The sequence below is a fragment of the Diceros bicornis genome, chromosome 9, assembly GCF_020826845.1.
Source record: "Diceros bicornis minor isolate mBicDic1 chromosome 9, mDicBic1.mat.cur, whole genome shotgun sequence".
Taxonomy (NCBI): domain Eukaryota; kingdom Metazoa; phylum Chordata; class Mammalia; order Perissodactyla; family Rhinocerotidae; genus Diceros; species Diceros bicornis.
In genome coordinates, this window is record NC_080748.1 from 20,179,030 (window position 1) to 20,194,821 (window position 15,792).

A 15,792-nucleotide genomic window follows, 5' to 3' on the forward strand; every position below is an offset into this window, starting at 1 on the left:
ATAAACCTTCTCTCACAGTCTCTATCTCAGTTAGGGGAGTTAACTTTCCCTAGGTATAAACCCTTAAACATTCTTCCTCCTTCCTCTTCAGGCCTTTCTCCTGCTCCTTGATGCTCTCTACCCAGTAATATCTTGTATTTACCAAATCCAGTCAATTTAACTTCATAATTACCTGAGGATTTATTTCCCCTTCATCTTTTTCATTGTGATCACCTTTATTCATATTCTTGCAATATTTTTCCTATCTCTCTTCACAACTAGACCTCAAAACTCTAGAGAACAGGAACCGTGCCCTCTCCCCAGCGCCCAGCACAGGGCCTGGCACAGTAGGCATATGCAAATTGTAAATTGTTCCCTAATGAACGTCCTGGAAGAGTACACAAATTAATCTGAAATCTCACAGCTCTGATGATTTCAGGATGACATCAAAACTGCATCTTTGTCCATAGAAAGAAATTAATATGTGACAAATTTGTAAGACATGAATATATTTCCTAATCCACATTTGTCACATTTTAAGTTCTACATAAGTGTTCTAATCATCAGATTTGTGCAATTTTTATATTAGATCCTCTTTCTCAACTCATTTTAGGATGTTACGTTTATTTTGTCAACTTGGATATTGTTTCCAGGTTGTAACACTTGGCTTCAATAACTTCAACAAAATTAATAAACTGTGTTCCAGAGTCTTTGGGGGATACCCATGAGAATGGAAATTAGGCAAATTATAATAATACCCAAAATGGCTTTCAAAGATCACAAGAATCATCTAAGGAGTTACAATTTATGAGAGAAAAAATTCCTGTCGAGAACATATTTGCTACCTACAATACATTGATTGATGGAAACTGTTATTCCAAAAGATGTTGGCCATATTTAGATGTATTAGCTAAGTAAACCACAGATAGAGGCCAAGCTCCAATGGGGTTTGACTGCACCCCAAGCCCTGAGAACATCTTTTGTGTGCTCTACTGTATACATTTCATGTTCTAATACCCTCACTTTCATTTTACCAGATACCAGGAATTCTGAGGTAGATTGGATTTGTTCTTTCAAAATTATTAAATTAAAACAAAAAGATACAATTTTTGTCTATTCCCAGTGCCTTAACTCAAGAAGAATTCTAAAATGTACAAATAGAAAAGGAAAATTCTTGGCCAGCAAACTGATACAAGAGAAATCTTCCAGGAACACATGGCCTAGGATATTTCAGACTCCTGGCAGATTATGATCCTTTACCGCCTTTTATTAATAATCATGGTTCAGATCAAGTGCCTCTAAGGAGCCAGGACCACTTGTGAGACTAGAGTTTAGCTCAGAAGTTGAACATCTTCCAGCAAACACTCTCATAATAGCAGATATCTTCTCCAGATACCAAATTACTCTTGCCAGCACAAATGTCATCAACTAAAGAGACATTGAAATGTATGGCCAATGTTCTCTAGAAAATAGAACTAAGAAAGTTATTTAATAATAAACATGAAAAACATATTGAATGGCAATTTTGTTCTATAGACTTGTTCCACTCTAAAATGATCTACACCTTCAGTCACAATATCTGTCTTATATTTGCCTATACAGGCACAAAACAAGAGGGTGTACGATATAAAACGATTGTTATTAAAAAATACAAATACTTTAAAGTTGTGATTGTGGAAAGAATTTCAAAGTCATACGGTGACTGAGTAAATAGCCTGAACTTACACAGATAAAAACAGACTCATTAATTCCTGCCTAAGTGTTCTGCACTTCCTTAGTGGTGAAAAATGGGGATATAACATAACATATGTCTTTAGATATGCCCATTACCTGTCCGTCAGTGTCAAGGGTTGTAAAAGTTTGAAAGGATAGACGAAACAAGCAAATTTTCCTATCAGTAAAATTCTACCAGTATGATAGGAAGGTATCCCACAAATAACTGGGCTTGAAACAAACAATAAAAAGCCAGTAATGCAACAAGCAGAGAAGTACTGTTACTGTGGAGTGTTGTTTTATAAAGTTTGGGATTGGGTAAGGAGAAGAGGTGAATAGTGGTGAGATATAAGAACAGACTGGAGAGCACAGACTTCTGAGAACACAGGGAGAGTTTTTCAGGTGACACCCAGCCAAAAAGTTCTTCTCCTGATAATAGCAAGAATTGTGATAAAAGTCCTCCAGCAAAGCAAAAATAATAGTAGCTACAGAGCCGACTTTGTTTTAAATGAAGGTAACATCTCCTAACAGTCTATCATTTGCAGACATAGAGATTTGCATTATCAAATGGGACAGAAATTGCTAGAGCTGTAATAACACACATTTTATAAGATTTTACTTTAAAAGACAGATTTTGAGCCAATGCAGTATGTGCGATGTCTTTGCAATTAGTCAGTTAGATGATGCAGGGAACTGAAGAGTTCCACGTGAAAGAAGAAAGGATCAAACAGACAATTCTGATACAGGCAGTAACAAAGAGAAGGATCTAGATAAACGAAAACAGTTTCCTCTTTCGTTCCTGTCTATGATTTCGCCACTTCCTTAGTGGTGAAGAAACAGGGAGATAACAGGAAACAAACCCAACACATTATATTTATAATTGTGTGCCATTTTTGTTTATTTTCTAGTGATGACATTAAGCTACAGCTACACCTTTGCCATTAGTAAATTCGATATATTTAAGCCCGCAGTCCGAGTTCAGTTATCTTCCAGTAATAGTTTTCTTTTTTTATTTACATCTCAATTTAAAAGAAACCCTAGAGTTTGCTAAAGAACAATATCAAAATTAGATGGTGCAATTCATTTTCACAGTAAGATGCAGAATCTCATAACAGCCAAGCAGGTTAAACAGGAAAATAGGAAAAGAATTCAGCCTGCTACTGCAGAATGTTAGAAAATGAAAAACAAGAGGAAAAACACCACACATACACAGTAAGCCCCAAACAACATTATATGTTGAGCATTACATAGAAATGTTTCCAATGTATGGGAAGCCAACATATGTTACTTGGTTTTGCTTTAGTTCTCACTAAAGGTCTGATTTGCCAAGGTAGGAGGTACAGGTGGAGGTGACTGTCAGAGGATGTGAACTGCGTACTTAACAGTAGTTTTCTGTTATAATAGTTCCGATTTCAATGCTTCTGTTATTTAAAATTTGGGAGAATTTGAATACCCACGGAAACTTTCTGCAAGTAAAATAAATTAAAAAACAGTATTTTTGCAAGTACCTGCTTTTCTCCACTGGGCTTTTTGTGGTTCAGTAACAGCTCAACAGCTCCGACGACTTCTTTCCTGATAGCATGTAATAAAGCATCTCCAACATAGACATTAAAGCTTAAGAGCAGTTCAATGAGCTCCAAGTTCTCATTTTCAATTGCAATGAGGAGAGCAGTTCTTCCAAGAGGATCGATGCAATTAATATTGATTTTAAAATAAATTTCAGCTTCCTCTAGGGATTTCTTGACACTTGCATAATCTCCCTTTTCCACAGCATTTAAGTAGGCTTTTTCTGATGGTGAGAGTTCCGATTCTGCTCGAACTATCCTTAGAGGGATGCGATCTCTGTAGGGGGCGTTCACATTTCTTTTGTAATAGAACTGAGCCATGTTTCATGCCATGCTATTTCTTTGTCTCTGAAAGTGCAAACAAAAACCAAAAACACAAGGATTAGTGTTAGTATATTTTTTAATTATTAGGCATCACACTTAACTCACAATGATGTCAATAACAACAAGTTATGAATTTTTTCCCCTTAAACAACGGAAATAGACTTAATAATTATTCAGTTACCTAGAAACACAAGTTATAAAGTCCTACTCTAAGAGGAATAAAAAGAGGTTAGCATTTGGCAAGTTGTTTTAAAAAGCGACATTTGTCAGAGGATGCACCTATAATTTTTGGAAATTATTTGCAAAATTTATCATAAATATATACAGTTTTTAGCAGAGAACCTTGAAAATCAAAGACTATATCTTTAAAGTCCCCAAACAGGACCAGGAATATTCAAATATATCATTCATTGTCAGTTTGTTGATCATGGAGATGCTGTTGAGATTATGGAATATCACTACCTTGGTAAATTGTTTTTCATTTGGCATGTATTCTATTCTTAATGTTAGCAAGTATTGACAACAATGTTAACGTGAATTAATGACACTAATGTCAAAAAAAATCATACTGAGTCTGATGAGCATAATTTTATTTTTTTACCTTTGTAAGTGAATTCACTGAGGGGAAAGAATGTATACTAATGATATTGATGATCAAGACGAATCTAAGCAATCCAATTTTCAAAAGAAGGATTTAGAAAAGAATTAAATACATAAAGAGTTGATTATGAAAATACTGTTTTCTTAATTTTATTACCTTTGTATCATGAAACAATAAACTACAAGGCAGAGATATATTCATTATTGTATTATTATTTGGAAGTTACAGTAAAGATATGGTTGAAGATGAGAAAATTATTTCAAATAAATAAAAGATCATCTTAAGATAGATTAATAAAAACAAGGTTGCTGGAAGCTATATTGATTTAGTATCATCCTAGAGATACAAATTTACCGAAAAATGCATTATATTTTGAATATAATTTCTTTATTGCTGTTAGTTTCTGATTTCATACTTGAACTATTTTACTAGTCTGTGCAATTTATATTCAACTCACATGTTTATTTACACACATTTACTATATTAAATTAAAATGAATGGGGCATTCTAGGTACCTGAACATGTATATTCATCTTAATTGATCTTTTTAGACCTAATCATTCATTTTATGAGTAAATTAACCTGATTTAAATAATGCTTTAACTGTAGCTTAAATATGCTTTGCATTAACAAATGCAATTATATTTAATGTGATGTTTTCAATTTGGGAAACTATGCATTGCTTGCATGCTCCCTCAATTTAATGGTAATTTTAGTTATCAAGTAGTTAAATTTTACCCTTTGATGTTCAGATTATTCATCACAATTTCTCAAATATCTACATTCAGGATCTAATAGATAAAACTGTTATTTCATAACTTGTTCCTTTCTGGCATATTAGATTTAGTGTTTTATTAAGGCCCCTTCATAGACTAACAAAAAGTGGGAATCCCATAATCCAGAATAATTTTCTCAAATATTCCACATTTTATTGGTCTTGCTGTTTTAAATGTATAATGACCAATTACACAGCATGATACAAATTTATATTTTTTCACAATTGCTGACAAGGGGTGTTGAGAGTTTTTTAAATGGCAATGTTAACTTTAAGCGGAAAATAAAGAGTAATACTGATTTTCAAATGTATTAATTTTAGGTGTGAGAATTACTTGCTTGAAGCATGATTATAGTTTCTATATTTTGGGGATGCTTTAACTCACCAGAATAATGGGAATAGATTTATATTATCTGATAACAAGGACAATTTAATATTCCTCCCGTATACTTAAAACATCAATAAATCAAGATCATTATGATACTACACATCTCATTTAAATTTTCTGATCCTCAATGCTCCATCTATGTATACTGGTAACGTTAAAATATTTGCCTTACAAAGTCAGCTGTCACTCACTTCCCCAGCACTTCTTTCCAAATCCGTGTCAGCATCCATAAAAGTGTGTTAGGACCAATGTCATGGCCTCCACGTTGTAATTTTATCAATCTAAATGCTTCATAATGATAATAACTGGCATTTATATTCTATTTCAGCAGTATACATTCTTCTCTATTATCTCACTTTGTCCTTACCCATGCTTCTTGGAAAAATATATGAATATTCCTTTTTCAGAGTTAAATTTGAGGTTTCCTACCAATAATGATTTTTGCTTAAGACTGATGTTTGAATATAGCTTACCCAAAATACAAGTTAAAATGAAAGAATGAACACACACACACACACACACACACACACACACACTGTATCAGAACTTTACGTGAATTGTGACCCAATCAAGATCAGGAATCAGCCTAGATGATGGAAAAATTGTATTTTATTTTATTTCATTTACTTTATTTTATTAATTATGGTACCAAATGAAGAATTAGATAGCAAACAACATTTGACTTCTCATTTTCAAAGCTAAGAATATTGGTGACAATGAAGAGATTGGTGCACAACATAGAAAGCACTGGAGAACTTGGGGGAGGGGACAGATAATGAGAAGTTAGACTTATTCTATTTCATTTAATCCAGATAACTGCCATAAATGTAAGCTACTTAAATACATTTTTAAAAGAGTGATGCTACACTGAAAGACATATTGAGTCAGCATCATATTTAAGACAAGAAATGGGCATGAGACATGACATTAGAACATGTTTCTCCATCCATAAAAAACAGTGCTTACGAAGGAATGGGTGAGATGGATCAGAGTTAGTGCTGAGAAAGATCCTTTATTAACTATAATGTCTTCTTTCAATTTCTTGGATTTAAAAAGATATAAGAACTCACATTGGGAAGGATAGATGGATTTGAAATATATTTAAAATTTAAAAACACTAAATCAATAAAATTTAATTATTTACAATGGAATATTAAAAAGAAAGAGAGAAAGAGAGCAATTCTGATGGCTAAAACCTTAAAAGAGTAAGAAAGAGTATATAATTGAGTACGTAGACTTGTCTCCTGGATTACTTGAGATGCAGGGATACTAATAGAAGGACGAAACCAAATTTAACATTTTAAAGCTGTGATATACGAATGCAATAGAGAGTGGCAGGTGCTGATAAGGGTGGATGGAGTTCCTGAGCTGACACACTTATCAGCCACTATGGAACTGCTTCTGGATAGAAAGTCTATAAATGAACAGAGGAGTCAGTGTAGCGAAAATCTTGACCTGAAGTGTGAAAATAAAAGCTTGTTCCTGGTCCTGCACTTTCAGAATGAACTTTCTGGAGGGGAAAAGATTCTCTTCCCCATGAAATTACAGAATTTAACAGAGCTTTTTATTTCAATGACCCCTTTATACCATATAATCCAGAAGTGAAATGACTGCTTCATCAAGTTATATTTCAAAGACTCAGAAGAGAAATGGGAAGTGATGGGAAAAAACTCAAATCCTGTGAAGTGAATTTTTAATTAAGCTAAAATTTATTTTCCCTAAATGGATAAGGATTTTAAAAAAACAAAAAGGTGGGAAGAGCTACACCTTGACATCAATCCTCAAAGAAACTTAAAAAATTGTCACTGGATATGAGAACCACAATTATCTAAGCAACATAAAGATATACAGGAAAACAAAAGTTCTAAATATCTATGTGGATCTGAAGGCATATTCCCTAAAGGATAAACTTTGCTGTGCAGTGGAAAGAATAGTAAAGTTGAATTCCAAGCAACACAAAGGAAAGAAAATATTCAGAAATCTCCACTCAAGTATACATTATTAAAGTTATAATGAATTTTCCCCAAAGACCTCTTGCTCCTTTTTTTTTCTTTTTATTCTCTAGCTCATTGTTAAAAGTTACAAGTTTGCAGGTGTGATCTCATGACACAGTGAGAAATACAGACCTCTTTTTTGTCAGGATACTACTACACATACTTAAATTGCATTTGTACTTTTTCTGGAATCTGCTATGAAATAAAATTTTCCCAGATACCTTATTCACACTCAATCCAATTTGGATTTTTTCTTGCTATTGGTATAATATATTATCTCAATAATCTCTGGCATAATACATATTTCACCTAAAAGTATAATGCTCTGATTTTTGCTACCATTCTAAATTCCAGACCCCTTCTACTTTCTTTACACAGGATACTATATGCACATTTCAGTAGCTGCAAGTGTTATACCCAAAATGCCACAAATTCACTGAAATGTTTTGTGACTTAGCCTGACCAAAAATTAACTGCCAAATTTTTTTCTTTTGTTTTGAAGTTGTAAAAGCACAATGAAGTATTAAACTTCTTTAAAAGGTTTTAGAATTCCAACTGAGAATTCCAAGAAGATGGTGTTATATTACTCAGTGAAAGAAAAAGCACTTTACTAACTAAAATATTATGACATCTTAGAATTTTAAAGAAGAAAGTCGGGATTATACCGATTTTTAAAATTGAAGCCCCTAATGATTTAACAAGCACTAAACTTTAAACACTAAATATCCCCATTTTTAAAAAATATACATAGCGAGGAGAATGGTATATTCAGGGCAAAAATTTTTATTTATCTTAATTAATATCATGGGATTTAGAAAACATGCTTTAGAAAACATATGTAGCAGGCAAAGTTTGAATTTCCACTCTGAGAGTTAGAATATGTGCATTGATCTATTTATTTTTTCCCTCCAATTTCAAAGGAAAAGATGCTCTCTCTCCACCCCAGCTACTAATCCTGCCGTCTGAATTTCCACCCATTTCCACTTCTCTGGTTCATACTTTAACCTGACCCCTTCCCTTGAAATTTCAAATGTAGTTAAATCTCACATAGTCATTTTAAAATTCTAATTATCTTTGGCAATTCTCTGTCTCCTAAGTCTGATTTTCTTTATTTTATAAACTCAAAGCTCACCTCTTATTTACTGATTTACTCTCTCACATGGTGTTTATGTCATTTATGGAATAAATTTTTTTTTAAAGTCAGTCATGTCCTGCTTAGTTGCCAGATACACTTTGGCACTTGCAAGACCTTGTAATACTCGACTTTTCAGCAGCCTCTAGTGACCAAGCTCTTTGAAATGAAACTTGTCTTGCCTCGAGTTCTATGACTCCCTTCTCTGAATGCTCTGTCTCAACATTACCTCTCTCTCAGTAGTTCACCCAGACTCCTTTTCTTCCAGCCAAAGCTAAAATGTCGTTATTAGCAGGGTTTTGCTCATGGCTCTTTTCTCCATCTGTCACTCTCATTAGTTATTCTCATCCATTACTCATTATTCAAAATGTTCCATAAAACCCACATATATGTTTTAAATACGCTATAGTTTTAAGTGTGCTCTAAAATCCATGTGGCCAGACTATCTCTCTCTCTCTTAAGTTCTAGACCTGTGCTGTCCAATAGGGTAGTCACTAGTCACATGTGGCTATTCAAATGTATTTCAGATATTAAATAATACTAAGAATCATTTCTTAAGACTTACTGGCCATATTTCAACTGCTCAGTAGCATTCCCTCTGTAATGCTGACTGACTTTACCTCCTCATCATCTTTTACATGGCTACAGCAATTTCCTTCTAAATCATCTCACTAATGTTATTCTTACATACTCCCTATTTAGCTTCCACAGTTCCAGATACCTAATCTTTCTAAAGCGTAAATCTGATCAAATGACTCACTTATAATCCTTAAATGGTTGATAACCATTCACAGGAAAAATACTAACTTATGGAATACTGGACCCTCCAAGATCTGGCTTCTAAATGCCTTCCTAGACATTTTTCCCAAGGCTGCCCCAGTAAACCTTATTTTACACTGACAAGAACACCAAACTACTTGGTACCTATAGCTCTAAGCATTTTCTCACACTGTTCTTTACAACAGGAATACTTTCCCTCCTCTTGAGCCTCTGGCAACTCCTGCCAAGTTTTAAAACCTTCTGTGAAGTATCATAGCCTCCGAAGACTTTTCTTCCCTTCCTCTTAAGGTAGGAATATACAGCCTTTTTTATGCATCTTCATAAACCCTGTGGATCTCTTAGATTCAGAACATTTCTTACTCTAGGTAGTAGAGTAGGAGACTGTGACTTATACAGTTTTGCATTCACAGTGTAGTTAAATCTCACAGTTATTTTAAAATTCTAATTATCTTTGGCAATTCTCTGTCTCCTAAGTCTGATTTTCTTTATTTTATAAACTCAAAGCTCACCTCTTATTTACTGATTTACTCTCTCACATGGTGTTTATGTCATTTATGGAATAAATTTTTTTTTAAGGTCAGTCATGTCCTGCTTAGTTGCCAGATACACTTTGGCACTTGCAAGACCTTGTAATACTCGACTTTAATCACTTACCTAAAATAGGTTTAGCACTTATAGGCCCATTGAATATAACAATGAATAACTGAACATTCAGTCAACAGTCATTAAACTATCAACTGGATTGTGCAAAATGCTCTTATTTTTTACCCATTTTTCTTCTCTGCATATCTCTACCACCAAGTTTCTGTCAGCTGTGTGAAGAATTACGACTATAACGTATAAGTCAACACATATATAGCTCACAGCTCTGGAATGTGCTTCTTACCTCTACTACCCAAAGCCATCAGAAGGGCATAAGACTTGAGTCACTTGGCTGCTACTTCCAGGGGAATATGAGCACAGAGGAAAAATACAAGATAGCCTAGGAAAGCAATTTGAATATCTTATAATAGAAGAAGTAGAGTTAATGCACCAGAGAATGGGAGACTAAAGTATGCATACTAATATCTACAAAATTATAAAAGGGGATAGGAGAAAAACTGAGGATTAAGAAATCATCAAGAAGAAGCAATTGGAGATACTGGTAGAATGACAACAGAATGAAAGTGAACTACAAGTTCAGCTCATGTAATTCTCCCAGTTTAGAAAATATAAAACAAGAGAAAAAGAAAATAGATATTTAAGGGCCAACATCTATAAAATAGCAATTGCATAAAAATAAAATAAAATAATGCAGTGTAGGAAATATTTTTAGTGGTAACGACCAAGAATTTTCATAATTAAAAAAGATAGAAGATCTCAGGTTGAAATGATCCATAGTGCCACATAGGATATGTAAGAACAACTCCTTCACAGATAGAAAAACTCTCAAAGAGGGAAAAAAAATCCCCTATGAGAACTGCAACCACTATTAGAATAGCTATGTCAACACTGATTAGTTTTTGTTCTAGAAAAACTTTGCCCAGGGAAGATAAGATTGTAAACCAATAAAGAACTCACTATTCCACTGCTCACATCAAGAAACTCCTGCATATCAGTTTGTCTAAGATAACATTCTGCTCACCCGGGCCAACAGCTCCCTTTTAACTTATCCAGACTCTCTTCAGAACTCTCACTTTGCTACATCCACCAAGTCTAATCTACAGATATTGCCACATCCCAATCATTTTTCCACCCTGAAAGATCCACCTTAAACCACTTGTGCCCAAGGCAGAAATCCCTGTAAATATCCTGTCCAACTGCCCCTTTGGTGACCCTGCAAATCTCTGTCAAGGTGGTCTCCCTTACTGCTGTGAGTGGTAATGAACTTAGCTTTGCTTTATTACAATATTGTATGGTAATATTTTGGGGTGTCCAATACATAAAAAGAATAAAGAATCAGATTAACATCAGACCTCTTAACAGCAAATTTGGAAGAGTCTATATCAGGAAAGAGGAAATATGAACCTCTAGGATTAAAAACGCAAAACTCGGGGCCATTCTGGTAGCATAGTGGTTAAGTTCGCATGCTCCACTTCAGCGGCCTGGGGTTCACTGGTTTGGATCCCAGGCACGGACCTACACACCGCTCATCAAGCCATGCTGTGGTGACGTCCAATATACAAAAAATAGAGGAAGATTGGCACAGATGTTAGCTCAGGGCCAATCTTCCTCATCAAAAAAAAAGAAAAAAATGCAAAACTCACAGACTCTGACGGTGGTATAATGTTCAGACAGATTTGAATGTCTGCTCCTATTTTATTGAGTTTACTAATATTTTTATTAGCTCTGAATATATTTTGAGTAATCTTACTCTAATCCTTCTTTCCTATATTCCTATTTTTTCATAATTTTGTAGAATTTGAAGTTTTTCAGGAATACATATATGATTTTATAACAAGAATGCACGTATACATCTTGTACTGCATTTGTCGTGTCAAAGACGTCACTACTTGCCTTGTTGACAATGAAAGCATAACTTGTCATAAAGAAAGCAATATTAAGAAGACATGTGGGAGGAAGACAATGCATGTTGCAAATAAGTAGTTTACAAGATTAGACAAAGAAAGATAAAATAACCTAGTTTCAAAAATGACTTATTCAACAGCAAAATGTATTCAAAGTGCCTCACCACAATCAGATCCTGCAGTCCATAGCTGACCTTTAGTTTCTGAAATTGTGTGCTTGTGTGTGTGTGTGTGTGTGTGTAGGTGTGTGAGAGAGAGAGAGAGAGTGAGAAATAATTGAACACATATTGCATAGTAGTATATCACAGCTAAGTTCATTACCACTCACAGCAGTAAGGGAGAACACCTTGATAGAGCTTTGCAGGGTCACCAAAGGGGCAGGTGGGCAAGGACGCATGAAAAATCAAAATGGGGAAAGGAAAAACAATAAATGATATTGAGACAATTGGTTAGAAGTTTTGGAAATAAGTATTTTGGAACACTGTAAGAGTAAATTCTAAATGGATTTAAAAGGTAAATATTGAAACAAATAAAATGATAAGAAAATATCAGTAAATATTAGTCCATCCTTTCTACGGGAAAGAGTTTTCTAAGCAAAAAACAATGGAGAAATGACTATGAGAAAGACTCATAATATGTATACATAGAATTCAAAACTTCTTAGTATTAAAATATAATACAGAAAATTAAAATGCAAAACAACTAGGGAAGTTATTTAAAATAAATATGACTAAGAAGTTATTAAATAGAAAAGAAAAAACACTAAGATTCAAAGTCTAAAAAGAACAGACCCCTCAGAGAAAGGGAAATATAAATGGAAAATATCATTTAAAAATTCATTCTACTTTACTGACCTCTAAAACTGAGAAGTTTACCAATAAGATAAAAAGATATTACATGCCAAATGTGATCAGATTACATACAAAAGAACAACCAATACCAGAAAGGATGCAGTGAAAATACTTCTTTTGTAAATTGCTGGTGATAGTTTAAACTGAAAAGAAATTGGAAGTATGTGTATTGGTCTTTTGAAAGGTTCAGGCCCTTTATCCTAGGAGTACCTCTTCCAGGAATCTACCCTAGAGTTTTATTTTACAAGGAAGGCAATGATGTATGCACAAAAAGAAAAACAACCTTTTATCTATTATTGGGAAAAACTGGAGAGACTCAAAAACCAGTAAATGTCAGCTAGTTCAAATAAGAGCTGAATATTTATTTAACAAAAAAGTATGCAGCTGTTAAGACAATATGTATTAACGTTAATGTTATGCAAACATACTCATATTATGATGTGTTAATCACAGATAAAATTTTAAACATAATAATATTAGCATCTACAATAATGATGAAACCTATAAGAAGGAGGTAACTAAACGTAATAAGAAAGGTTACCTATTGGTAATTGTTGGTTTTTGTTCTTGTCTACATTTTCTAAGTTTTTGATAAGGAGAGCACAATACATTTTAATAAAAAAAGAAAAATTCTTTAACCACAAAATAAGAGTTCGTTTTATGAAAAGGAACACTCAGCTGTCCTTAATAATTAGCAAGACTCTCACGTTTAAAACGTATTTCACTTGTTTTTTATGACTCCAAAACCTAGAGCTAAGACTAATAGGTAGAAATTCTGAAGAAAAAGCTTTCTTCTCAACAAAACGTTGATCATTTATTTGTTCAAAGGTTGAATGTTTATCTCAGAGGCAACAGTGAACTCCCTGTTGCTGACGGTATTCAAGCATTGAATTTTTTAAAGAGACAACTTAAAGGGAATGTTGTAGAGAGGATTCCAGAGCTAGATGGTGGCTAAACTGGATAATGTTTAATGACCATGGTGATTAGACTCTGTGATTCTATTAGTCTCTGCTTTTGTCATTGTCTCTGCCAATAAACCATGTGACCTTGGACATATTACTTTGTCACTTTTTTTATTCTTCCATTCAAGTTACTAACCAATCTTCATGCTTCCATGAAGCTCTATAATTTTTCACTTAATTTTTATAAATACTAGGTTATTTGCATTCTGCTCTGATTCATGATTTTCCTGCTCTTGGTCATAGACTGGATGTCTCCTCATTACATACAATCGAGGTTTCCAAGGAAACTCTTTCCAAAATATATTAGTTGTTCAGATAAACACAACTACAAGAAATAGCTTCAAATCTATTTATTTTATGATAACTACAAGAGAAATTAGGTTTTTGAAGATCATACAGTTTTTAGAATTTTCCATTGTAGTCCTCACTCAAAATATTTATTAGGCTGGGGTTTTCCCCCCATTTTCAGTTACTGAAAATACCATGGTGAGGCTATTATCAAGATCCCAAGTTGGAAATCCTGAAGCTAATTTTTTTATCTTAGTCCACTGCAGTTTCAGGCAAGGGGTCACCTTTGGTGAGCAATGTTCTCTCCTCTATCTGAGGGCATAGCCTCTAAAGGAGCTAGTGAGGGTGGCAGAGGACAACCTGATCCACTGACTCCGTCCTGAAGCCACATTAGTAAACTGGGGATACATCACTTTCACATCTGCTTGGCGTCCACTGGAAATCCTGACCCCTGCGTATGTTCGTTCAGTTATTCAAAAAAACATTTGTTGAAGTTTATTCTGTATAGGACCAGGACTATTTTGAGGGCTATAGGATATAAAGTCAAATAAAACACAATCCCAATGGGTGAATTTTATGTTATGTAAATTATACCTCAGTACACCTGTTAAAACAACAGCTGCAAGAAATCTCTGGCCTCAGGGAGGATGCTATTAAGTGGAGGAGGAGTTTTGTTGATAACCGGGTAAAAACTATTTGACAAGTTCTCCAGTACGGATTGATACAATGTTTCTTGGAGATTCAGAAGAGAAAGCAGTTAGTTCTACTGCGGGCAGGTGGGGGATGGGGGGGAGGGAGAAATGCTTGCTAGCGGAGGTGAGGCTTCACCTAAGAATTTAACTATCAGTAGGTATTTCCCCAGCAACTATATGGAAGCCAGGAATTCCAGAAAGAGGAAGCAGAGTCTTTAAAGGAATGAAGATGACAAAGAGCTCCCCATTCTACTCTAGTTTCCACTCCTAGAATAACGGTTATTTTTCATAAGTAGCCATACTTTTACACAACTGCTTTCCTGTTATGTCTTTTAGAATTTTGTTACCCCAATTTTGATCTAAATCACTTAGTGACTCACTATTTCCTACTAAATACTGAACTTTTTAGTGATTGTATAAATTTGGGAATATGAAGAACTATACAAAGTCACAGGAAAAGGCAACAAGTTTCTGTGGCTCAGAAAAGTTTAAAAACTTCTGCAAGGTCACACAGCCACTAAGTATTGCATCCAGAAGTTGCAGCAAAAGGATGAGCAATGAAAATGCTGACAGTTTCAGTGAGAAATCAGAATCAGACGTGGTAAACATCTTAAGGCTAAATTCTACTCCACATTTCCAGCCAATTTTTGGTTTAGGGAGGCAGGAGCGAGGGTTCTATTAGAGCTACTCCTTAATGAGGCTGCTCCCTTCATGTCCCTTGGAATTTTGTTCTTACCTTATTGCTTAGATCTCCAGAGATTAAGATTCTACTTTAAACTTCATTCCCTGATGACAACAAAAATAACATAACAACAAAAATAACATAACAACAAAAAATACTGAACACTTAGTGTGTGCCAGGCATTCTCCTAAATTTTACATGTATGAACTCAATCTTCAGGAAAAGAAGATTACCCTGGGGTAAGCATTATTATTAGTGTCCCTTGGGATGGATATTGAGATTAACTAACTTGAGAAGGGCACAAAGGCTTGGTAAATGTGTTCTCTACCCTACGCCCAATTTTCCTTATCCTATATTACACATTTTGCCTATTACTCTGTACTGAATGGCAGTTCAGTTTCCCAGTTTTTATCATGGTCCTCATTTCTCCAGTGATTGGATTACCTGTGTAGTGGGCATCCTGATTCTGAACCTCTATTTCCTCATCACCAGCTCTCAGAGAGTTCTTCTGAGTCTTCACCAGTGCTGCTGGACCTCCCCTCAATGTCAGCCCCTCAGA

General features: G+C 34.5%; 1 protein-coding gene across 4 annotated transcripts in view; it reads right to left on the reverse strand.

The window, feature by feature from the left end:
• TRPC4 (transient receptor potential cation channel subfamily C member 4) overlaps positions 1 to 15,792 on the reverse strand; it is a 222,152-nt gene that overhangs the window by 152,944 nt on the left and 53,416 nt on the right. For all 4 annotated transcript variants that reach the window (XM_058548051.1, XM_058548050.1, XM_058548052.1 and 1 more), the window contains exon 2: positions 3,201 to 3,605. In XM_058548051.1, the coding sequence (XP_058404034.1) occupies positions 3,201 to 3,578 (378 nt within the window). In that variant the 5' untranslated portion in view covers positions 3,579 to 3,605. The remainder of the gene's footprint in view (positions 1 to 3,200; positions 3,606 to 15,792) is intronic.